The 25,889-nt window shown below is 43.5% G+C and overlaps 2 protein-coding genes across 12 annotated transcripts in view; one reads left to right on the top strand and one right to left on the bottom strand.

The window, feature by feature from the left end:
• Positions 1-4,173, top strand: part of NOC3L (NOC3 like DNA replication regulator) — a 52,155-nt gene extending 47,982 nt beyond the window's left edge. The window contains exon 22 of the mRNA XM_045040429.1: positions 3,770-4,173. Within this exon, the coding sequence (XP_044896364.1) occupies positions 3,770-3,809 (40 nt within the window). The 3' untranslated portion in view covers positions 3,810-4,173. The remainder of the gene's footprint in view (positions 1-3,769) is intronic.
• The window catches only part of PLCE1 (phospholipase C epsilon 1), a 321,945-nt gene that overhangs the window by 15,340 nt on the left and 280,716 nt on the right, over positions 1-25,889 (bottom strand). For all 11 annotated transcript variants that reach the window (XM_045040422.1, XM_023240750.2, XM_023240751.2 and 8 more), the window contains 8 exons: positions 24,802-24,923; positions 23,772-23,889; positions 18,897-19,028; positions 15,774-16,064; positions 11,085-11,248; positions 9,543-9,804; positions 6,471-6,589; positions 1,826-1,954 (listed from right to left, as the gene is read on the bottom strand). In XM_045040422.1, the coding sequence (XP_044896357.1) occupies positions 1,826-1,954; positions 6,471-6,589; positions 9,543-9,804; positions 11,085-11,248; positions 15,774-16,064; positions 18,897-19,028; positions 23,772-23,889; positions 24,802-24,923 (1,337 nt within the window). The remainder of the gene's footprint in view (positions 1-1,825; positions 1,955-6,470; positions 6,590-9,542; positions 9,805-11,084; positions 11,249-15,773; positions 16,065-18,896; positions 19,029-23,771; positions 23,890-24,801; positions 24,924-25,889) is intronic.

The raw sequence follows: 25,889 nt of genomic DNA, 5'->3' as shown, positions 1-25,889 counted from the left end.
CAGACAGCATAACTATTTTTCCCACAGCTGGAATGAGAGCTTCTACTGAATTACAGACTTTACGCTTCTCAATCCATGAATTTAGCTCTCTGTAATCTTGTAACACAGGACCAATGGCAAAGAACCTAGCATAGCTTTTACCAGCACCGTGTCTTTTTCTCATGTTAGAAATACTTGTCTTCTAATCTCATCTGATCTAAGTTCCTGGGAATTCTCCTTTCAATTAAGTCCTGACACTGTGCCTACCAGCTTGTTTTTCTTTGTTGGTTACTTACCCAGGCGGTCAGAGTGGCTGGGACAAGGCTCTGGAGCCAGACAGACCTGGGTCTGAGGTCTGCCTTTAATACTTATTGGCTGTGAGGTGTTGGACAAGATATTTAACCCCTTAGAGACTCAGTTTCCCCATCCATAAAATGGGAACAGTTAAGAGTAACAACCTCCTCATTTCGTTTCATGATTGAGGCACTGGTTAGAAAGCATAACACCGGCACATACGAGAACTCAATAAACGCCAGTTACCATCACACTCCTATAAGTTACTGACCGCACATTCCACTCCAAGTGGGGACAGAGAAGGTTGCCACCATCTGGTCTGGATTAGGCAAGCACCCTTCTCCTCGCCCCTGCCAGTGATGCAACTCCTAGAGTCCACACTTGGCACTACTTCATCTGGCCTGGAGGAAAAGTGGAATGAACCGAGGACGGTGAGGACAGAAGATTCTCAGGAAGATGCAGCTCCCTTCACCCCAGCACTTGGTCTGTAGCCGGTGCTGCAAGGATATTAGGTCACTGTGTCAATCCGAGGTGGGGCTTCCAGTGTGAAGAGAAAAGACGTTACACATGGGGCTGTCTGTCCATTTGAGGAGCTGCCCCCTCCGGATGCTGCTTGGTTTCTAGCTTTCTCACTCTCACACGTCCTCCCGGGGGGGGGGGGGGGTGTCCCTGCCTACAGAAAGCCATAGGGATCTCTGGGGGCGATCCCGAGCAGAAGCGGCACCACATGAGGGGACTTAGGCCAGTGATGCTGCTGCAGGCTCTCATCCTCCTAGGTCAGGCCCTGCAGGACTCTTTGCACTACCAGAGGGGTAGGACCACAAGGGTTAAGATCAAGTGCCAGGGGAAGGGGGACAATGGGGCTGCCCAACATGCAGATAAAGGCCTAAGGCTAGAGGGGCTGAAGCAATGTCTTCTTGGCCGCCGTCCATCCTGATGCTCTAAAAACTTGATCTAACTCCTAGGACGACAAACTTCATTCAGCTTGTGTGCAAATTCTGACTGATTAGTAAGCTCCACATTAAGAAGAAAGATGGGGCCCGGGTCTAGCCTTAGAGGGAAAGAATACACGATTGGAAAGCCACTCATTTTGGTCCTTATCCATCTTGAGCCTAGTGTTTTCTTATGTGTTTGAAGACTTGTTAAAAATTCTTTTCTAGGGGCGCCTGGGTGGCTCAGTCGGTTAAGTGACTGACATTGGCTCAGGTCATGATCTCATGGTTTATGAGTTTGAGCCCCGCATCAAGCTCTGTGCTGGCAGCTCAGAGCCTTGAGCCTGATTTGGATTCTGTGTCTTCCTCTCTCTCTGACCCTCCCCTGCTCATGCTCTGTCTCTCTCCGTAGGTTAGCTTATCTAATGGTACCATGACCTCCCAGATCATTCTTATGGTGGATCTCAGTGTTGAATTACACAAATAATCAAAAGGCAGATCATCAACATGGACTTTTGTGTGTGTGTGTATGCTTACACCTGCATTTACACACACACACACACACCCCTCCATACATATTAAATGATGGGTTCTCCCAACCATGGCCTCAGTGGACTTACTTGTTGGAGAAGCTGCTTTGCTTTGGTGCCTCCACTTATGGAGAAAACAGTAAAGGGCTCTGGACCTGGGACCCCATGCACCGTGACTCTGTGAGCCTGCAAACATTTTCTTTCTTCTGAATTAAACATCTGTCAAGGAAGACCACATGGTTTCTCATTCATTCTCATTCTCATTCTCATGTTATTTCTAGGCTATATTCAGTACACAAGTACTAGTTCTTAGAAGTCTGTAGAGGGACATGTAAATGCAAAAGAAGACCATTCTTTTACAACCTGATACTTCTGTATGTCGCTGAAGAGGCGATGGTGCATCTTCCTTAACAGTCTAGTGAGGATATTAGCAGCATACCACCAAAATGCTAATTTATTTATTTAAAATTTATTTATTTAAAATAAATGGAAAGTGACTCTTTCCATCATAATTAGGAGACTGGTATTATCTGAAGTGTATGTTAGTCCTTACTTATGAACTGACCTTCAACAGTGTCTATTGAGTTCCCTCTCTCCTCAGGGCCTTGGGTTAGAATTTTGGTTGGTAAGATGATAGACTATTCCAGGCTTAGAGCACTCTCTGCCCAGGCACACAGATAAGTATAATATGAAAAGTATTTCTGTTTTAGGAAGAGCTGGGGAGGTGTGTAACTCACAACTTTTGAGCATTTTGTATATTAAGATATATTCATTCACTCAAAATACAAAATTCATTTATGGAGAGTTGATAGTGAATCGGACACTATGTCTGGCCTTGGGACATTATCCCAGAAAGAGGACCTTATCCCTGCCCTCAAGGGCACCCAGTGGAATGAATCAGAAAAGAAAATGGACAACTCTCAGCAGTATGCTAAGTTCCTTGGGAACCCAGAGGAGGGGGCAGATCCCAGGTTTGGAGGAAAGCAGAGAGCACCTCCTGAAAATGGTATCATCTGAACTAAATCTTGAAGGTCCAGTGTGACTTAGAAGATGGAGAGTGGGACAAGAACACCCCAAATATTGATGCAGCCTGTGTGCAAAGGCTTGGAGGTGGCCTGAAGCAGGGGATTCTGCGAGCCTCCACAAGCTCCATGACTGGAGTGTGGAGGGGGTGGCTGGAGAAGCCAGCAGGTGCACAATCATGCAGGCCTCTTCCTAACTGGCCAGAAGAGCTACACTGAGAGCGGAATAGGGACCCGAGGCCCTAAGTGTTTCATTGAACTTGTACTTTATTTTTATTTGGGGAAGGAGTTGGCTGTTTTATTTTCCTTGCACACTGTGTTTCTATTATTTAATGCATTTTATTGAGATATGATTTGTATACCATAAAATGCACATTTCAATTATATGGTTTAGCCTGCACTGTATTTTTTGGAAGCTGAAATCACTGCCAACAGTTATGCAAGTCCAGATGTCCTGACTCTCTTGGAAACCAGAAGATCAGGCCACACTGCGTGGCAACCAGCAGCTGGGGCTGACAGCAGGGTAGTGGCTGCCCCTTTAAATGACTCATAAGCTCACTGTTTTCCCAGAGTCTCTGCCCAGTCCATGTATAAATTTTACTCTAAAAGCAGTGGAGAACCAAGGAAGGGTTTCTAACACAGGAGTGACATGATCAGACTTAGGTTTTAGTTAGATGTGGCTAAGCAGACAGACAGAGGGGTTCAAGCTCAGAGGGAGAGGCCAGTTAGAAACTCACTGCCACGAGCCAGGTGCGAATGGATGAGGGTCAAAGCAGTAGTGACGGACAGAGATGAATGGATTTGAAAACCACTAAGGAGATAGACTTATCAAGTCTTAAATGGGGCAGTGAGAGGGAGGGAGAAGTCCAGGATGATCTTCTTGAGATCTGGCTTGAGCAATGGAGGGTGATGACTTCAGTGGTCAAAGAACACATACGTGCTGCTGCTGCCCGGGACCCAGGGATGGCCTGGTGTGTACAATAAAAAATAAATATTTGGTCTTTGTTCACAGTTGCTGGCACGCATCTCCCTTGGAACCTCTGCAGCGATGAATGTTCCCTGCATGTTATGAGATGGCCGATGGCTGGAGGCCCCTAGACAGCTTCAGGATGGGAGGTGCTCACTGGAAAGACCGAGGTGGGATCAGATGGTGGGAACTTTCAGCAGCACCTTGGGCTTCCAGGGAGGGGGACGTTACCCAGAGTTGAGTCACTCACCAATGGGCTATGACATACTCAATCATGCCTTTTCAATAAAGCTCCATTAAAACCGTTAAAAGGTGGGGTTCCGAGAGCTTCTGCGTTGGTGAACACATTGAGATGCCGGAGGCCTCACACCCCCTTTGCCCTATGTATTTCTTCCATCTGACTTCTCTTGTGTTGTGTCCTTATAATAAACTGGTAACAGTAAAGCACGTTTCTGAGTTCTCCGAGTCATTCTACAAAATTCCTGAACCTGAGGAGGGGTTTGTGGAAACCTCCTGAATTTATAGCTGGTCAGTCAGAAGTACCAGTGACAACCTGGGACTTGCCACTGACACCTGAAGTGGGGACAGTCCCATAGGACTGAGCCCTTAACTCTGGGACCTGATGCTAATTCCAGGTAGACCCTGTCAGAATTAAATTGAAAGGCAGGACACCCAGCTGCTGTCAGAGTTGAAGCAGTGTAAGAAAATACACAATGCATTTGGTATCAGAAGTGTTGTGAGGAAAAATGGTTCATCGATGGCATGTGTGGAATCTTCAGTGCTAATAAGTATCGAGGCAAACTGAGCCAGAATCAGGCACTAAGCTCTGCTTCCCCTTTGTGAAAGCTGATTCTTGCCCTTCGATACCTAGGCGGCCCTGTCTCTGCTTCCCAGTCCTCTGCACAAGTAGAGGCAACACCTCTCTCTACCTTGGCCAAGTGTTGTTCTCAACTTTGGCCACACACCGAAAGGAAAAGGAGGAGAACCTGAGAAAATGAGGTCAGGATGGAGAGAGAGACGACACTGATGAGGTGAGGGGAAGAACAGCAGAGAAGAAAGTTGGATGAATTATGGGTGGCCATGGCAGTGGTCGAGCCAGAGCCATTTGTGAGCACACGGGGTGCCTTTCTACAGGTTGTTAGCACTATGTTGAAGTATAAGATTGACACAACGGTGAACAGGTTATATTAAACATGTAAAGAGGTAATCAATGGACACCCTTCTATTGTTATTATTATAAACAATTTTTTTTAATGTTTATTTTTTGAGAGAGAGAGAGTGAGCATGAGCGGGGGAGGGGCAGAGAGAGAGGGAGACACAGAATCCAAACCAGACTCCAGGCTCTGAGCTGTCAGCACATAGCCCGATGCGGGGCCCAAACCCATGAACTGTGAGATCATGACCCTAGCTGAAGTTGGACGCTCAACTTACTGAGCCACCCAGGCGCCCCTGTTATTAGTATTTTTTAAAGTTTATTTATTTATTTTGAGGGGGGAGGGGCAGATAAAGAGAGGGAGAGGGAGAATCCCAAGCAGGCTTCGTGCTGTCAGTGCAGAGCCTGATGTGAGGCTCAAACTCATGAACTGTGAGATCATGACCTGAGCTGAAACCAAGAGTTGGAAGCTTAACCTACTGAGCCACCCAGATGCCCCTCATTTTAAGTTAATTTCTAAACATCAAATAATGGAATCAACCAGTTAATTAAAGCAGTGGTACTTGTTTAAATAAACAACCTTGCATTACTGGGGTGGGTACTGGCCCAGTGGTCCTCAAACTTCAATGGTATGGACCTTACCTAGGGAACTTGTTAAGAGACAGATTCTGTAATAGTGACCCTTTCTGTGGTGTTCCTTTCCCATTTCCAAGAGGGCCAATTCTGCATCTCCCCAACCTTTGCTTAATTAGTCTTTTCCCCATGTTATTATTTTGGGTTCATCTCCCTGGCAGGCCTATAATGCACTCATTAAGAGTGTGGGCTTTGGGGCGCCTGGGTGGCACAGTCGGTTGAGCGTCTGACTTCAGCTCAGGTCACGATCTCGCGGTCCGTGAGTTCGAGCCCCACGTCAGGTTCTGCGCTGATGGCTCAGAGCCTGGAGACTGTTTCCGATTCTGTGTCTCCCTCTCTCTCTGCCCCTCCCCCGTTCATGCTCTGTCTCTCTCTGTTCCAAAAATAAATAAACGTTAAAAAAAAAAAATTAAAAAAAAAAAAAAGAGTGTGGGCTTCGGGGGCACCTGGGTGGCCAGTCAGTTGAGCATCTGACTTCAGCTCAGGTCATGATCTCATGGCTCGTGAGTTTGAGCCCCACATCAGGCTTGCTGCTGTCAGCGTGGAGCCTGCTTCGGATCCTCTGTCCCCCTCTCTCTCTGCCTCTCCCTGGCTTGCACTCTGTCCCTCAAAAATAATAAAGTAAACATTAAAAAAAAAAAAGAGTATGGGCTTTGGCACTACAGTAACGGGTTTATAGCTGTGTGACCTAGATATACTTAGCTCTGACCTTCCTCATCTGTATGGAATGGAGAGGCTACCGTAGCTATTTCACAAAGTTACTGACAGGATTAACTGAATTAGTATAGTTGTAAAGTGCTTAGAAAGTGTCAAGTGCCAGCCATTACTGTTGTTGTCATAATTTCCATTGCTACCTAATTAATAACTCTAACTGACCAGGTTCCTGTGCCACAAGAAAGCCCATCTATCCCCAGTGTAGCGATCCCTGCAAATATGCTGAGTGAAATAGAACTTAGTTACCAAAGAGGCCGGCGTGGTGCTGCTGGAGGAATTTTCTTCCATCCTCCTACTGTTTATGAATAAACTAGAGATTTCCAAGACTTCGTTGTGGAGATTTCGCAGCTGAAGATGTCGATATCCTGGAATAATGCAGAATTGGGGAAAGCTTGTTAGCCATGCACTGCGGAGCTCTGCAAAGAAGGTAACCCAGGGAGGTCAATAAAGGGTAGGCGGAAATCAGGTCTTCCGATGGGCAGGGAGTGGCAGTGGGCATGCGACCAGCAGACAGACACCTTTTCATCGAGACTGCTGCTCCTGGGGACAGTTTTGGGTCACCTTATGGTAACTAACTTGTTCAGGTGCTATTTTTAACTTAGACTCAAGCAGAATATCTTAAACTCAAACAAAATAGAGTAGGAAAATCTGATCATTTTGATACCATCTACAGTCACTGTTTTACAAATATTCCCTCTTAGTGACAATGCAGTATTCTAACAACACGGAGTTGGGAAAGTAAGTTATGGCGTGACTGTTTGTACCAATATAACATGGAGTAACGTGCAGCCAGTGAAAGTGCTAATGAAGATGCATAGCTACCAACAGAAAAAGTTGTTCACTACAGGGGCACCTGAGTGGCTCAATCGGTTAAGCATCCGACTTCGGCTCAGGTCATGATCTCACGGTCTGTGGGTTTGAGTCCTGTGTTGGGCTCTGTGCTGACAGCTCAGAGCCTGGAGCCTGCTTCGGATTCTGTGTCCCCCCACTCTCTCTGCCCGCCCCCCTCCAAAATAAATAAACATCAAAAAAAATTTTTTTAAAAAGTTGCTCACTACATACATTAGGAATGAAAACCAGTGAGATGCAAGACACTAAGATTAGTAGAAAGCCTATTTATTAAAAATATATATTATGTTATATGTCTATTACATATAATATGTAAATACATGGGCAGAGAAATAAAGCCTACAAAAGAAATATACCAAAAGTGATTATTTTGGAGAGATGGAAAATGGATAATTCAAAAGAAACGTTTTTGCTTCTCTGTGCTTTCTCATAATTCTGTAATAACTGTTATGAACTGAATTGTGTCCTCTCCAGATTCTCATGTTGAAGCTCTAACTCTCAGTACTTTGGAATGTGCCTGTATCTGAAGACGGGGCTTTTAAAAAAATTATTTATATATTTATTTTGAGAGAGAGAGAGAGAGAGAGAGAGAGAGAGAGAGAAACAGTGTGAGTGGGGGAGGGGCAGGCAGAGAGAGACAGAGAGAATCTCAAGCAGGTTCCTTGCTGTCAGCACAGAGTCCAATTTGGGACTTGATCCCACGACCCTGGGATCATGGTCTGAGGTGAAATCAAGAGTTGGACACTCAACTGATTGAGCCACTCAGGCATCCCTGGAGATGGGTCTTTTAAAGAGGGTTAGGGCCCTCAATGAAGTCATAATGGGTGAGTAGGGTGAGCCCTAAGCCAATATGACTGGTGTCCTTATAAGAAGAGAGAGACACCAGGTGCCTGCACACAGTCTCAGGGACAACCACGTGAGGACACAGCGAGAAGGTGGCTGTCTGCCAGCCAAGGAGAGGGGCCTTGGGAGAAACCAACCCTGCCATCACCTCCATCTCCAGAACTGTGAGACAATAAATGTCTGCCGTTTAAGCCTCCAGTCTGTGGTGTTTTGTTTCAGCAACCCGAGCTGACTAGGGCAGTGGCCATGTGCTACTTGCACAGTGGAGAAGAAAAACAGGAAGAGAACAAAATGCAGGAGACTGTAATGTGTTCGTGGAAGTCAGAGTTCGGCGCTTTGAGTGTGGTGGTGGAAGAAGGCGCTAGCACCTTGGTACTCAAAGTAGACCAGTAGGGTCAGCATCCCTGGGAGCTTGTTAGAAATGCAGACTCTCAAGCCCCCGCACCCCCGGACCTACCGCATCAGAATCTGCATTTCACTACCACGAGTCCCAGGAGACCCTGACACGCATTTGAGGAGCAAGGTGCAGCCACGCCCACTGGACAACAAGCTGAAGTTCCACAAGTGCTTTGGCAAAGCCGAACCACATCAGGCCAACAGCTCTGGCCTTTACTCAGGATTCTCCATCTGCCCTGCTCTGCCCCCAACACCCACCTCCAGCTTCCAACCCCGGACGTGCCATGAGAGCATCCCAGCCCTCCTTCTCTCAGGCTCCTTTCTTTCTTTTCCTTTTTTTATTAAAAAAAATTTTTTTAAGTTTATTTATTTTGAGAGTGAGAGAGAGAGAGAGAGAGAGAGAGAGAGAGAGAGAATATTCCAAGCAGGCTCTGCACTGTCAGCATGGAAACCAACGTGAGGCTCGAGCCCACAAACGGTGAGCCAAAATCAACCAACTTAACCAACTGAGACACCCAGGTGCTCCACTTTTAAATTTTTTAAAAGTAAGCTCTACACCCAATGTGGGGTTTGAACTCAGGATCCTGAGATTAAGAGTCACATGCTGAGCCAGTCACTGACTGAGCCAGCTAGGCAGCACCTCCCAACCCCGGGCCCCTCTCCTAACGTCAGTCCTTGCTTTAAACACGCCAGGGGTGCAGCGGCTGCTACTGGGAAGGGGTGTGCAGGAATAGGAGCACAGCCACTCCTCCCCACACCAGCAGAGGGAGAGGACACACTCTATGGGATGTTGTCAACACCTCTGATTTTAGGATAATGTAAAAATCTCTTTTGAGATGTGATCAAACAGTGTTCAAATCTGTATCATTTCTTCATGCCTCTTATTATTTTTAATGTTTATTTATTTTTGAGAGAGAGAAAGAACAGAGTGCAATGTGGGGGAGGGGTAGAGAGAGATGGAGACAGAATCTGAAGCAGGCTCCACGTTCTGAGCTGTCAGCACAGAGCCCAATGCGGGGCTTGAACTCATGTATTGTGAGATCATGACCTGAGCCAGAGCCGGACGCTTAACTGACTGAGCCACCCAGGTGCCCCCTTTATGCCTCTTATTTAACTTTGTACTATGGAAATTCCAAACATACACACAAGGAGAGAGAAGAACATCATGAACCCCAGGGCATCCATCACTTAGCTATTACAATTATTAGCATTTTGAGAATTTTGTTCTACCTCGTTTTAAAGCCTTGAGTGGGATGATTCTCTGAGCAGTTACAGCTGAGCTGTTGTTTTCCACAACGGCAAAACGAAGAAATACGAGATCTTCAAAGTGAACCCGGAAGAGAAACTGTTCATTCCACATGGGGTTCAGAGTGTTCCGGTGGATGGGCTTTGTGCGGAAATGGCAGCTGTCCAGGGGCATGCCCAGCACATCGACTTCGATACACGGGCTTCCTGTGCTGCTACTCGGGCACACGTTTTGACCAGAGACAATCTGAGGCAAGGAAAAAAGGATCAAAGTCACTGAAGACACGAAAGAAACAAAGCAACCTCTGTGCCTTACTGCTTCCCTCCACCAAGAAAGACAAAGAACATTCTGGAATGGAAGGGGTACATGGTTAACAAAGTTGCTAAAAAGAAAAAACAAGTGATTATAATCAGGTAATCATATGACTGGAGTCATGTGAAAGCCTATTTTGTCAACAGCATTCACCTGACGATAACCTTTCAACTGTAAAAATGTTCAAAGATCTTCAAAAACCAAGCCATTAAGATGATTAAGTTTCTCAAGGAGGCAGGAGGAAAGGAGACCGTACACAATCTGAGAAATGGTTGCTAACATTCTGTTCAAAACGTTTTAGGTGTATATATTTGATATACCTCAAATCTTTTTCTTCAACAGTTCATTTTGGACCAAGTCACAGGGAATGTTGTTAAAAATTAATCCATAGCCTTCTGTAAGTAGACGGAATTATACTCGAGTCCAGCTGAAATGGTCAAACAGAAAGGGGCCGCTGCCCTAGTCTTCAGGAGAGAGAAAAACCGTGTGGGAGGTGGAAGGTCTGTGAGTCGGCTCTCCCAGGGCTCTGAGGTGTCATGAGCAGAGGCTGTTTGGCATTCTTTGTTTGCAGCAAGTCAGACCAAATATGATAATGGAGAGAAGAGGTAACTTTCTCCCTTTCTGTCTTTCCTATCACCATCCAGTGGTGGTCTCTCTATCAGCTGAGTGGGAGTGAAAGAACAGGGAATAAGGTTGGGTGATGAGCTACTGGGGCTGAGTTGTTAGGGGCAGCCTGTGGAGTTCTGACAATTAGGTAGTTAAAGGAGTAAAGGAGTAAGGAGAAGCCCAGGAGTGATAAAGGTTAAGCTGTAAGGAGGAAAGATATGTAGTTGCTTCATATATTGATGCCTGACTGATCTTACGAGAACTTGTCAGAGTGTAAGACGACCTGCTCTAACCAGGAGCTCAACTTTCATGGGATCCATGCACAGTTATGATTCCTGGGGCCTGGAGGACAGAATTCCTATCATCAGTTTGCGGGTGAAGCAGGGACCTCATAACTCCACCTACTGACTCTGGCAAATAGCCTGGTGACAGCATATATAAACCATAGCCACTGCTTCCTGAGAGGATGAAAAAATGCTTTGGGGAACTAAATCTGCATGAACAAAATGGTGATACGAAACCTTTGTAATGCCTTGAATTCAAAACCAGTTCATATTCATGAAGGCTTACAGACCTTACTATATTCTGACAACTGGGGCCATACTTACAGTTAAGGAGTAGATGGCAGGCTCCATGTTGTCCAGATCTCTTTCTAAGGGAGAGAACTTCTGATACATGGGACAGTTCTTGTCCCACAGAACTGGGGGTTTCAAAACATAACCACACCCACCGTTGGCTTCAAACATGGCAGCATTTAAGTGTAAAGGGAGATCTGCAAAATAAAGTCAATATTGTTTGGCTCATGTGTCATCCTGTACATTTACTTTAAAGTTCAAAAGAAATCTGCATCAATTTCCCCTAAGCTGAAGTATGAAGAAGAGATAGCCATCCATTCATTGCATAGACTGACTACCTACTCTGTGCCAGGTAGTGTTATGCATCCAGGATATAGCTGCTAACAAGACTTGAAATCTGTCTTCATGGAGCTCATGCTCCATCCCATGTTCTGCCACCTAAAAACTCTTATAAATAAAAATTCACAACATCCATCCAGAAAAATATTTGAACACCGCATTTTATACTGAACTTTAGAAAAAAAAAAAAGGATTGTCTTATCCCCAATGCTAAGCCATGCAGATAATTGTGTGAACAATTCTTGCTTTTTCAAATATAAGATAAAATCTTAATAATACAAGAAAGGCTAGGAGAATAGCCAGAAAAACATACCTTGTCTTTGAATTTCTATTTCAACCCATAAATTGCTATGCTTCTACCTCTTTTTTTAAACTAAAACAATTTTTTATATTTATTTATTTTTGAGAGACAGAGAAACAGAGCACGAGTTGGGGAGGGGCAGAGAGAGAGACATGGAATCCCAAGCAGGCTCCAGGCTCTGAACTGTCAGCACAGAGCCCAATGTAGGGTTCGAACTATGAACCATGAGATCATGACCTGAGCTGAAGTCAGATGCTTACCCGACTGAGCCACCCAGGTGCCCCTCTACCTCTTTTTTAAAAATGGTGGTTCAATAGGAAACAAACCATTATCACATGTGATTCACATCATATCCACAGTCTCCTCAATCACAAATGCTGGGAACTTTTACAACAGTCTTTTGTGGCCAAAATTTATTTGGTACAGGTCTTTGGTGAACGATCGGATCCCTGCACACTCAAATGCTCATCTGATGGCACAAGTCTGCATAAAAGTTGCCCAAATGAGCAAAAAGTTTATGAGACACACCTGACAAATGTTCCCTCTGCTAGATTCCTCCCATGTGCAGAGTGAACTTTGCTACATGGACCAACATCAAGGAAAAGTGTGGTAAGCACCGTGGAGCGATAAGAAGTTGGCCTTTACTGGTGTGGGGGGGAGCTGGCCAGGGTCATGTACAGGAATTCTGGGGGGAAGATGTCTTAGACACATGAGAGCTCCTGGGGCCTCAGCCTGCTTATCTACAAAATTAGCACACTGGACCCCTCCTCTCAGGCCCATCCAGTCCCCATGTGATTAATTCACTGAGGCTACAGAGGGAAGCAAACTAGCCCACGCAGTTGGTAAATGTGAAATGGATAAATATGACTAACAAAATTAGAGCAGCTCACACTGCACCCTTCCCATGCACTAGCACCTGTTCTAAGCACTTTGGGTGCAACAGTGCCTCCATAACCTATGAGGTGGCTTATTGCCTTATTTTAGTATTTTCATTTTTAGAGATGAGGAAACTGAGGCATAAGATACGACAAAACCCAAGGCACATGGCTAGAAAGTGGTGAATGCTAGTGTTCAAATTCAGACAGCCTGACCCATCTTAACTACCGAACCACATAATGTATATTAACTACCCAGTCTTAACTGCTGGAGCCATATAACGTATACCTCATGGGGGTGTCATAAAGATAAATGAGACAAGGGGCACCTGGGTGGCTCAGATGGTTAAGTGTCCAACTTCGGCTCAGGTCATGATCTAGTGGTTCATGAGTTTGAGCCCCGCGTTGGGCTCTGTGCTGATAGCTCAGAGCCTGGAGCCTGTTTGGGATTCTGTGTCTCCCTTTCTATCTGCCCCTCCCCCACGCGTACTCTCCCTCTCTCTCAAAAATAAATAAAACATTAAAAATTTTTTTTAAAAATGAGATAATGTGTAAAGGTCCCTACCCCAGCATCTGGCACATAGAAGGTGCTGAATAAATTAAAATATTAAATTATATCATGATGTCGACACCCATTTGGGTTTGAAGTCTGATTCCATTAGCAATGTGTCTATCCTTGCAGCTTTTCAAAACTTGTATTCTCCTTTTTGTTTTGTTTTAAGTAGGCTCCACACCCGACGTGGGGCTCACACTCACAACTCCAAGATCAAGTCACACACCGACTGAGCCAGCCAGGCAGCCTGCTTTCCCAAACTTTAAAGCACTTTTTCTTAACTAAAATCTCACTTGGCGATCCCATATGTAAAACAGATCCGCGTGGAGCTGCTTTGTTAGACTAAAGGCGGGGCCTCCAATCTAGTTCTCCCACTGCCCCCTAGGGCTGGTCTCAGAACTTCATCTAGAGCTGTAATTTTAAAAACTCCTGTATCCATTAAGTGAAACAGTGTGCCTGAATCTGTGTACCCCCATCATCCCTCTCAGTCAATGAGGGTGACGGCATTGATGTGGGAGAGAGGAGAAGCCTGCAGGGGTGAGTGGAGGCCCACCAGCAGCGTCCGTGTGTGTTTCAGAGAGCGAGGTGGGTCAAGGAGGGGCAATTCCCGGGTCCCCCTCAGCCACGGCTCCCTTTGCCACCAGTGGAGCCAGGATGTCTGCGGCAGCCTTGGCGCTTCAGGAAGAAGGACACATCCCAAACCAAATGCGTTTTCATTTCCTTGAGAAAACCACTTTGCTAGTTATTTCAGTTGACTTAAATATTTCAGTGTTATAACAACCGAGGGGACCAGTGGACACAGGGCTAAGGACAGGGCCAGAGATGTGAACCCACAAGCCACTTGGGACAGATCGAAGAGAAATTTTTACAACTCTGAAGATATTTCATTATTATTTCCACTTGTGAGTCCAAATCATACTGTTTTCATAACTTATCAAAAAACACTTATGATGGTTAATGTTCATGGAATGTTTTCTACGTGCCAAGCACTGCGTTTGGTATGGTACTTCACTTGTGCCGACTTACTTAATATCAATTGAAAGAAACAAATATTAAAGGGCACAAAAATATGACTGATGTCTCTGACCATACATCTGCGGGGTCAGCCACAAGTAGACACTGTTGGCACCTGTGCAAGGTTGCTAGGTCTCAGGGCAAAGGCTGGGGTTTAACCTTGGCCGAAGACAGGGCTATGCTTTGGTTGATGGGTCAGCACAGCTAGCTGGGATCTGATTCAGTGCTCATGAGAGGAACGAGAATGTTGCTTGACTATTCGAAGGAGAGACTGGTTTTCCAGCGAGCTTCTAGGAAACATTCTTCCTCTATTTTTTCTTCGTCTTCTGCAGCTCCCTTCTTTCCCCCATAACCAAGTGGAGACAAAACACTTTACCCTCTGAACTCCCAGAGTCCTTGTATCTATTATTATTAGTCATTCTGTAACCTTGAGCAAAGTAACTGCTCTGTGCCTTGGTTTGCTCATCTGAGAAATGGACATCATAAAGGGACCCCCCCCCCTCTTAGGGTTGTGGCAGGGATTAAATGAGAGAATAGGGGTCAAGAATGCAGCGCGGTGCCTGGTAGACAGTGAGCATGCCATAAACGGCAGCTGCTACCTGGAGTTTACTCCTCAGTTACTCTGTTAGGAGTCCCATCCACAGTGGAGAAACACACACACTACGATCTCTGTTCAGGTGGTTCACGTACTTGTTTTCCCCGTGGTAGCCACGCCTAGGGCACTGAACATTATTTATTTCAGTCTCAAAGGGAAGAGAAGAAGCTAAAATGCTTCTAACTTGCAAAGTGTTTGGAGCAACGCTACTTTTGACTGTAAGAACAAGAGCTTAGCAAGAGAACTTACTAAGGCATGTTAGGAAATCTCTGCCCCCAAACACCTTTAAAAGCAAACTGGACAGAGTGCTGTCAAAAGGAGTCATAAGTTTAAAAAGTACTTTAAAAAGGCAGCAGGGGGGCACCTGGGTGGCTCAGACAGTTAAGCGTCCAGCTCTGGGTTTTGGCTCAGGTCATGATCTCAGGGTTTCATGAGTTCGAGCCCCATGTCAGGCTCTGCAATGACAGTGTGGAGCTTCCTTGGGATTCTCTCTCTTCCTCTCTCTCTGCCCCTCCCCGACTCATGCTGTCTCTGCCTCTCTCAAAATAAATAAACTTAAAAAAATTGAAAAGAAGGAGGCAGGAACAGAAGACCTTTAGGGGTCCCCTCATGGTCTTTATTGTCTTTTTTTGAGAGACAGAGAGAGAGAGAGAGAGAGAAAGAATGAATGGGAGAGGGGCAGAGAGGAAGGGGAGAGAGAATCCCAAGCAGGCTCCACGCTGTCAGTGCAGGGCCTGACTCAGGGCTTGAACTCACAAACTGTGAGATCATGACCAGAGCTGAAATCAAGGGTCAGACACTTAACCGACTCAGCCACCTGGGAGCCCCTTTATCTATCGTCTTAATCGAAACATCAAGGGCACAATTCCATATCAAATTCACTTCTGTTTTTGGCCATCTGTACTTTAACCCTCACATCCGGTGTGCCCCAGTCTGGAGTCCTGCCCCTTCAAACAATCTTGTTTGCTGAACTATATTTACTGAAATATAAGAGGCAGAGGAGAGAGGTGGGGAGGCACCCTTCCGGGTGAAGCGGGCCCATTACCATCTGTCTGGTAGTTGAGCGCCACGAGCTGTATCCCATGGAGCCAGAACATGAGGGGATTGGGGTTGGAGGAGTCGATGCGAGTGGCAGCCGGGTAAGTCCTCAGCAGCTGACAGGCGGTGTGCTGGATCAGTTTCTGAGAATACCTGCGACACAGACGTTTGGCGGCATTTTCATTCAGCGAGGAGATATGGTAACATTTGGGAGTTCTAATGATAGCGCTGAGGGATGTGGTTGGGTTGAGGGGGGAAGAAGATTCCTCCCAGGCCTGTCGCATTCCTTCACAGGAACCTAAACCCCCCAAAAGATTAGCCTCAGATTAGTGCAGAAAACTTTAAATATTTTAGAAAGATAAAACCTGAACAACATCCCCGCAGGCAATCATAACACATAATACATCGGAGTACATCTTGCCTTTTCCTTGTGAGTTAGTCTACAACCTTGAAACAAAATGAGAGCTATTGAGTTTTAAGATGACTGTGGCCACACCAATTTAAATCAAAAGCCTGAAAGTCCTTGCCTATGTACCTCATGTATTCTGTGGATACATTTGCACAAAGGCACAATGTATGCCCAAGGGTGTTCACTCTAGCGTTGTTTTGTTTTGTTTTTAAATAACAAAACAAAACCCCAAAACTCCAAAACCACCACCATCACCACCACCACCACAATCCAGGAAGCAACCTAAATGTTCTACCAGTGAGGTAGTGATTAAATAAATGACAATATATCCACACAATGGAATAATACCACAGAGGCACTAAGGACAATAAGGTAGACAAATGTATAGAAAGCCATGAGGAAAGTTACAGCAAGTATAGAGGTTATACAAGTCTCCCTGATTTTAAGCTCTACTACAAAGTATAGTAATCAAAACAATATGGTACTGGCATAAAAATAGACCACATAGATCAATGGAACAGAATAGAGAGCCCAGAAATAAGCCCACATATATATGGCCCTTTAATTTATGACAAAGGAGCCAAGAATACACAATAGGGAAAGGATCATCTCTTCAATAAATGGTGTTGGGAAAACTGGATGGCCACATGCAAAAGAATGAAACTAGACCACTGTCTTACACCATACACAAAGAATTAACTTGAAATGGATTAAAGACTTGAATGTAAGACCTGAAAATACACAACTCTTAAAAGAAAACAAAGGCAGTGAGCTTCCTGACATTAGTCGTGCGTGGCCTTGAATTCCTGGGTCCGACTCCAACATTAAAGGCAACAAAAGGAGAAGTAAACAAGTGGGACTACATCAAACTGAAGTGCTTCTGCATAGCAAAGGAAGCCATCAATAAAAAGAAAAGGCAACCTACTGAATAGGAGGAAATATTTGCAAATCTTTTATCCAAATATCTAAATGTGTTATATCTAAAGTGTATATAGAACTCAAATAACTCAAAAGCTAAACAACCAATTTCATTAACAAATGGGCAGAAGATTGAAGCAGACATTTTTCCAAAGAAGATCTATAGATGGCCAACAAGCACATGAGATGAGCGATGTCAGTAATCACCACGGAAATGCAACCCAAACCACAGCGAGATACCACTTCACGCCTGTCAGAAAGGCTAGTATCAAAAAGACAAGAAATAACAGCAGTGGGAGAGTAAACAGTGGAGAAAGGGAACACTCGTGCACTGTTAGTGGGAGAAAGCTGGAGCAGCCACTGTGGAAAACAGTACAGAACTTCCTCAAAAAATTAAAGATAGAAATACCATATGATCCAGCTATACTGTTTCTGGGTATTTATCTGAAGAAAATAAAACCATTAATTCAAAAGGATATATGTACCCCAGTGTTCACTGCACCATTATTTACAATAGCCAAGATACGGAAACAACCTAAATGTCCAGTCCATTGAAGGATGAAGGATGAATGGATAAGGAAAACATTATATATATATACATATACACACATATGTATGTATATGTATATACACATGCATGTATATGTATACACACATGTATATACACATATATGTACACGCGTGTATATGTACACATATGTGTTTATATACATACATGTGTATATACATATACATGCATATGTGTATGTATATATACACATATACATGTGTATATATATATACGTATATACACATATGTATATATGTATACATATACGTATATATACATATATATGTGTGTGTGTGTGTGTGTATATATATATATGTATATATATATATATATATATAATGGAATACTACTCAGCCATAAAAATTAAGGAAATCCTGCCATTTGTAACAACATGGATGGATTTTGAAGGTATGATAATACTTACTGAAATAAGAGAGAGAAAGACAAATACCACATGATTTCACTTACACGTGGAATATAACAAAACAAAACAAACACATAAAACAAAACAAAGCTCCCAGATACAGAGAACTGATTGGTAGTTATCAGAGGGGAAGGGGGTTGGGGGGCGGTGAAATGGGTGAAGGGGGTTAAGCGTACAGTGATGGATGATAACTAGATTTATTGTTAGGATCACTTTGTCGTGTATATTAAAGATCAAATTACTATGTTGTACACCTGAAACTAATATAACGTTATATACAAATTTTACCTAGAGAAAAAAATAGTTATCCAACTATGTTCAGTTATATCCGTTTGGATTATCTTAAAAAGAATCTTATTTTTCTTAAACAAAACACAATAAACTTAACAGTGATTACCTCTGGGGAGGAGAACTGGGACACTGAGAGTGGAAAGGAATTTTAATAATACTCCGAACTGTTTGAGTTTTTAACTATGAGAATTTATTACTTTCATAGTAAAAAGTAATTAGAAATAAAATGGATATATCTTCTGGAGTTATAAGGATGAAGAGCACAGTTCCAAGAACAACTAGAATGTTCCAAGGTGGCTCCAATTTTTACTTTTGAGGCAAACACTGTTAGAACGTCTTTAGTGAAACGTTATTTTTTAGGAAGTGAAGAGTGTAAATTCATAATTTAAATATATTGGTACCACACTTAACCTAACACTTCACATAAACATTCATGAAAAAAAAAATTAAAAGTTCAAGGGAAGTGCTTAGACGGTCAAATATCAGAATCATCCGGCATGCAGAATCAGGCCAAAATATTACAAGAAGGTGACTTTACTTTTTCCAGATGCTTTGTTAAACGATGCTGTCTCCCCAGGGCTCATTCTGCCCGGATTGTTGCCAAAAATGGACTTCCTGCTTTTCCTTTCTTTTCCTCTGCTAGAGCCAGATGCATTTAGAGTTGACAGGCCTGTTCCCATAAAATGAAAATAAATAAGCCAAAAACTACAAGCAAGGAACTCGACATTTTCCATCCCTGTTACTGTTTATTTTGAAGTCCTACTACTCCCTGGCAGCCCCAGGACAGAAGACCTACTAGCATTTTTAGCACAGTTAATAAGAACGGGGAATGATAGCAAAGCTTTTCTCTCTGTAGACAAATGTGACCAGACTGCATGATCATCACAAAATCACATACACAGACCCACTTGGATGTGCACCAGAAAGATTCTGAAAAGCTACATGAAAAGAAAGCACTCCAGTCAACATTTCTCAGAACCTGATTACTCAACTTGGAGAGATGAAAGACCGGTTAAAAGCTGGAGCTTCAGCGGCACATTGTCTAGGTTCAATTCTTGCCAGTATGAGGTTCCTCAGTTTCCTTACCTACAAAATGGGTGTGATAGGAGCTCGCTCCCAGGGTTAATCTGAAGGTCTGATGGGAAATACATTAGGATGATGATGATGTTTCCTGGCTTCTCTTTCTCACTCCCAGCCCTACTGTTGCCTGACCCTTCCTGCCTGGCACAGTGCCTGGTGTGCGGCAGGAACTTAATAGATATTTGCTGAATGAGAGAATGAATGCACACCGTGCTCCAGTGCAGGAAGAGTCATTTAAAAGCTCCAATGAAGCCAGAGTCGCCTCCAAACCATTCCACTGTGTACAACTGTACCGTTAGAAAGTAATTCCTTCAGCTGAAGCAGCATTCAGGAGGTCCTCTTTGAGATGAAAATATACCTTCCAGGAACATCATCAGAGGAAACAGGGTAAGGTAGTGCTTAAGAATAGCACAGACTGGGGTGCCTGGGTGGCTCAGTCGGTTAAGCATCCGACTTCGACTCAGGTCACGATATCACGGTCCGTGAGTTTGAGCCCCGCCTCGGGCTCTGGGCTGACAGCTCAGAGCCTGGAGCCTGCTTCGGATTCTGTGTCTCCCTCTCTCTCTGACCCTCCCCCGTTCATGCTCTGTCTCTGTCTCAAAAATAAATAAACGTTAAAAAAAAAAATTAAAAAAAAAAAAAGAATAGCACAGACTGAGGGGCGCCTGGATGGCTCAGTTGGCCAAGTGTCCGGCTTCAGCTCAGGTCAGGATCTCATGGTTTTTGAGTTCGAGCCCTGCGTCGTGCTCTGTGCTGACAGCTTAGAGACTGGAGCCTGCTTCCGATTCTCTCTCTGCCCCTCCCCTGCTTGTGCTCTGTCTCTCTCTCTCTCAAAAATAATTAAACATAAAAAAAGAAAAGAAAAGAAAAGAAAAGCACAGACTTTGGGGTTGAAACCTCACACAAATTGTGCAACCTCACACAAATTACTTAACCTCTCTGCATCACTCCCTCCTCATCTGTAAAAGGGTCAAGGTGGTTAGGGTTGAATGAGATCATGGTATATATACATACTTAGTAGAGTGTCTTGGTCAGAGAAAGTGCTCAGTTCATAGCAGCTGTGGGGCTTCTAAATTTTGTTTTCTCTTAGGTATCTGTAACCACAAAGATGCAACACAAACTTGGACTAGGAGGTTCTCAAGCTTTATCTTAAAATGTTGTGTGAATTTTGCACTCTGCATCATGACAGAAAATGAAACTTAGGTTTTCTCCCAAGTATAACCGATGGCAGGGGGCGGGGGTGGTGGGCAGGGACAAGGAACTAGAGCAAGGGGCCTGTTCATTCTGGGGTTTTTGTACGCATCCTGGCACATGTCGAAGGGCATGTGGGCCCTTTTGTGAAGAGCCTGGTTGTTCTCTTGGGGTGAGGAAGCAAGAAAACAAGAGCTGGGTGATCAAGAAAAGGGAAGGAATCTGGGGAGGCCCAGAGAACTAACTGATAGAGCAACAAAGAGCCTTCTCCTGCCCTATTGGCCCATTTATCAATGACAATGACAATAACTACTTCCAGAGAGCCAGTTCTTTCCTGGATAGCGTGTTAATCACATTCTATACTTTACTGCTGATTTTTACAACCATCCTGCAGGTTAGGACTGTGAAGCCTTTTTTTTTTTTTTTTTTTACAGATAAGGAATTGGAAGAGCCCTGCCACCAAAGCAGGTTCATGATCATGGGGAAATTCATTTACTTTAGGGGAAGGTCACACCACATGATCTTTGTGGTGCCTCAATGCTCTGAAGATTCGTCTGCAAACGTCTCCTTGGAAGGGACTTGGTGAAGGTGAGCTGCATTGAAATTGATAAGGTAGCAAATGCAAACAACAGTGTAGCAAAATAAACATTTTGTGGTATTTCCCCCATGAACATTGAAATAAATCATAATACCAATACATATTTAGAAGCCATTATAACAATGATTCTGGCAACACAATGTTAAGTTTGAGAAAGGAAATAAATTTTGGGAGAGAAAAATGTAAGAGGTTTCAATTACTAAAAACAAAAAACTAAATGTAGCATACCTATAAAGAATGTGTGCTATATAAACACTTTAAAAAAAACACAACAGCATTCTTGGAATTTTAAACATAAGCCAAATAACCCCACGCTTAGCCTGCGCCTCAAGTAAGAAGCTGGACCCAATGACCTTCTGGCTCTCCCACAATGCTCTACTGCTACGAAACTTTCTTTCACAGTGACCTCAAATATCTTTGGGGATGGGTGCCCTTTAACCAGCGCTTGAGAAGAAAAGACAAGGCCGATGCAATGGTTTGGGTGTGGTGTCAGCAGAATTTACAAAGTACAAGAGACGCAGTGATTCTTGAGTGTGGGCGTCATTTGTGAACAGAGTGGTCCTCACGCTTGTTCCTGTCACAAAGGACATGCAGGCCATGAGGCTCCTTGACAGGAAAAGGGTTTTATTCTGTCATGAGAACAATGTCACCAGCTGCAAATATGATCCTATTGTACTTACGGGACAGAAAGTCACGATCTGTGAACTAAACCGAAGTAGCGAGGCTCTTATGTTTCCTCGAAATCTTTGATCGCTGCTTATTGATTCCCATTCTCCTTGACAGAATTTGCTACCCGATAAGCAGCAGCAGTTGCCAAACGTTTAAAAACAGTACGTGGGAGAAAACTTGAAGTTGAGAAAGTCCTATCTGTGATTTTTTTCCATGTGTGTGAAAAGACCACTATTATTTAATCTTTTAAAAGTTTATTTGTTTATTTATTTTGAGAGTCAGAGACTGTGCGAGTGAGGGAGGGGCAGAAAGCGAGGAAAGAGAGAGAGAATCCCAAGCAGGCTCCTAGCTGTCAGTGTTAAGCTCGACTTGGGGCTCGATCTCATGACCGTGAGATCACGACCTGAGCCAAAATCAAGAGTCATCATGATGCTTAACCGACTGAGCCACCCAGGGGTCCCTTACCTAATTTTTTAATACCCTAATACCTTTGTCCTGTTTGCAGGGCAGTGTGAGAAGTGAGGTTTAAGATATGCCTCTGGAGGCTGGGATCTGCGTTCATACACAGCATTGCTATTTTAACTTTCCTCTCCAGACCAAGTTTGTACACCCTGTTTCCCAACATTCTAGATGAATCTCCAGAATCAAGTTGCTGTCCTGTCCTTAGAAATTTTGTACGAGGGAATCCTGTTTTCATAGTATAAGGAGATGAATTTTTCTGACTTTCATATATTTATGGACTTTCCTGTTTTCCCTGCAGCCCCTGCTGCCCCACTTGTGGGACACTCAATTGTGTGAACACACTGAGAGCACACCCTAACAACAGGGGCAGGGTAGTGCAATGGTTAAGAGCAGGGCTTTGGAGATAGACAGGCTTCAGAATCATAGCTCTACCATTTATTAACTGAAATGCACATTTTGTGTGTATGGGGGCATGGTTTATCATCGTAAGTTCACTGTACTTCTAGAAATGGCAAGTTGGGGAAACTTTCTCTCACTGAAATCCCATCCTTGGTCCTTGTGGTTTGAGTGGAGCCTCACTACCCATCTTCAAAGATGAAGAATGTGCCATAGGACCTAGACTGTCAGAGCACTGCATTCTCTGGGCCACAGTGACTCACTGGTTCAGGGATGGGCAGAGGGCTTAATGGAAAACAATGAAACTGGTGCTGAAAGTTCTGGAAGAGACTCTCAGACTGAAGTTAATCTGGAAACATGTGGTGCTAGTCTGTTGCAGCCGCCTTGCAAGCACAAAGGTAATGCAGAGGAGGCAGAATGAGAAATGGGGAGAGAGAAACCCTGGATCAAGCTGTACCTGAAACTTGAATATCCCTTCCTTTTTAATAGATGAGCCAATAAATTTCTTTTTTGCTTAAGTTAATTTCTACCACTTTTAAACAAAAGAATCTTACTGATAAACTTGGCAACCTTGGGGCAATTACTTCATATCTCTCAGATTTTGCTTTATTTAAAAATGGGGACAAACCCGTCTACCTCGGAGAATTAATATGAAATCAATAACATGACATATATAAAATACTTAGCACAATTTCTGGTACTGAAGGGCTTAATAAATTTTAGCTATTAGATGTCATGAATATTATTATCATTATTATTAATTCTTATGAAAAGACATGATATCTTGAAAATAAACACTTTATGGTATTTTCCTTGTCAACATCAAAGCTAATAATAATAATAATAAAAATAAAATAATAATAATAATAATAATAAATATTTAGAAACTAGTATAACAATGACTTTGGTAACACAATTTAGTTATTTTGAAAGCATTCACAATGTCCAATTAAATAAATAGCATATTTTTATCTTTTGGTATCTTTAGTTGTTATAGAAGATATTGCCTACTCTTACCTGGAAATTTTACTGCTTGACAATAGATGACAAGGTCAGAGAGCTCTGGTGCAATCTGTCTGCTTTCCTTTTTATTCTGAGGGAGATAAAATTCTTCTCCCAGTTCCATGTCATAAACCTAACAAGGGAAAAATAATGGCAGTTTACATGGAGAGTATATGCCGCCAACCTCTGAATCCCCAAGGCTTTATCTGTTCCGTTCTCATGTCATCAGTGCATTTCACATTGCTGTGTATCATTCCATATAAACGTCCCAACACGCTTCCTAGAGTAAAAGCTTTCTGAGAGTAAGCTCTTCCTCCTCTTCCCCTGGGGCATAGTCCAGTGTCTTCAATGTGGAACAGTCAGTGCATATTTGTTGAATGACTAGGTGATTGAGGATGCGTCTTTTATGGCTCAAATTTTTGACATACCTTATTATCTGGCTCTCTAACGGTGTCTCTGCAACTGTGTCTGTACATTTGCTCAGAGTCTACGTAGTGTGAGGCACTGGAAGGCAGGGTCTGGGTGTCTCATTTACATTTCTATTCTCTGCGTCATTCCTCTGTGAACACTTCACAGTCTGGGCCCTGTTCATCTGCTTGGTTATTCCAAACACTTTAAAAATTCTAGAAATTCCTTGAATGTTCCAGGCTGTCCTCCTGGCCTAAATATGTCCTGTTTTTGTTTGCTTGGCCAAATCTTTCTAACATTATCCTCCCTGATGCTCTGACAACCCTGTGTAATCACTGGTCTTTGTACTTATCTGTAAGCACTGTTTACCTATTTGTCTCCATCACTAAAGCACCTCCAGTGTCATCTCAGTGCCTGCCACACTGCACACCTTCCGCAGGTATTGGCTGGATGAACCAGTGACTAACCTTCTACAAATGGCAGGTGGGTGTCCCATAGCATCACCGTGTGGGCTTTGGCATCTAAGGGAAAGTGAGGGGAAAAGTGAAGGGAAGGGACAGGGAGGGAGTGAAATTCTACCCGATACTGACAAGAGCACCATGGTCCAAGTGTAACTTAACAGAAGCCATTCACCCACCTTTCCTTTGTTGCAAGCAGAGTTATCTGCTTTCTTTATCCTCTTGGGGATTTCTTCATTATACTCAAACTGAAGCTTGTCATTACATGATTTATTTTCAGGTCTGTCTTCTAGAATGTTGTCTGGAAATAAGTTGGCAGGCTTCAGCAAACAAGAACCAAATGTTGCACTTCAGGGCTATGTTGACATCTTTGTAAAGATATCCAGTCACTTGGTGCTTATCTGTTAAGACTGAGGATCTGGCTACTATGTTACCAAAATGATGGCTTGGGGTGTAATTTTTAAAATTTGTTAGATGTGGTATAGGATGTGTTTATTTTTAATTGAATGGACTCATTTACCAGTAGTTTTGGTACCATACAGACATCATTTAATGAGAAGGCTCGTGTCTGTACAGATAATTAGGACTGTGCAAACCTTACAGAAAGCACCCTGTGCCAGAAGTTCTCGGTGCACAAGTTAGGGGAGGATTTAGTTGTGGAAGCACTTGTAGATGGTGCATATGTGAGTTAATCACTCTCACTTTAAAATAAGCTATTAGCTTCTTTTACCTCTAGAAATGCCAAAACCTGCAGGAAAAAGATACTGTTATCTGCAATGCATTTTTCACAATTCTACTTAATCGGAAAGTCAAATTTCCATAATTGTTTATGAATTTATTAAGCAAAACTCTTGAGGATAGAAATTAAAGTATGTTTAAAAATATGTAAAGCATGACATATGATCTTTTACTTTGCTCTTGTTTTGGTATTTCTATCCAAGTCATCCAAAATGACTTTACGGGTGCCTAGATGGCTCAGTTGGCTGGGTTTCCGACTTCGGCTCAGGTCATGATCTCACGGTTCATGAGTTTGAGCCCCCTCATCGGGCTCTGTGCTCTCAGGGCAGAGCCTGCTTCGGATCCTCTGTCTCCCTCTCTCTCTGCCCCTCCCTCACTCACACATGAGCGTTCTCTCTCTCAAAAATAAACAAACATTAAAAAAATGACTTTACAGGTGTCAGACAATTATCCTCTTAAAATGAAAAACAAGAAAGCTCTCATTCCTCACCCGAGGTTCATTATCTCATCAGACCAAAAATGTTAAGAC

This window comes from Felis catus, chromosome D2, assembly GCF_018350175.1.
Source record: "Felis catus isolate Fca126 chromosome D2, F.catus_Fca126_mat1.0, whole genome shotgun sequence".
Lineage (NCBI taxonomy): Eukaryota > Metazoa > Chordata > Mammalia > Carnivora > Felidae > Felis > Felis catus.
The sequence above is the reverse complement of the archived record's forward strand: the minus strand, read 5'-3'. Positions and strand labels throughout refer to the sequence as shown.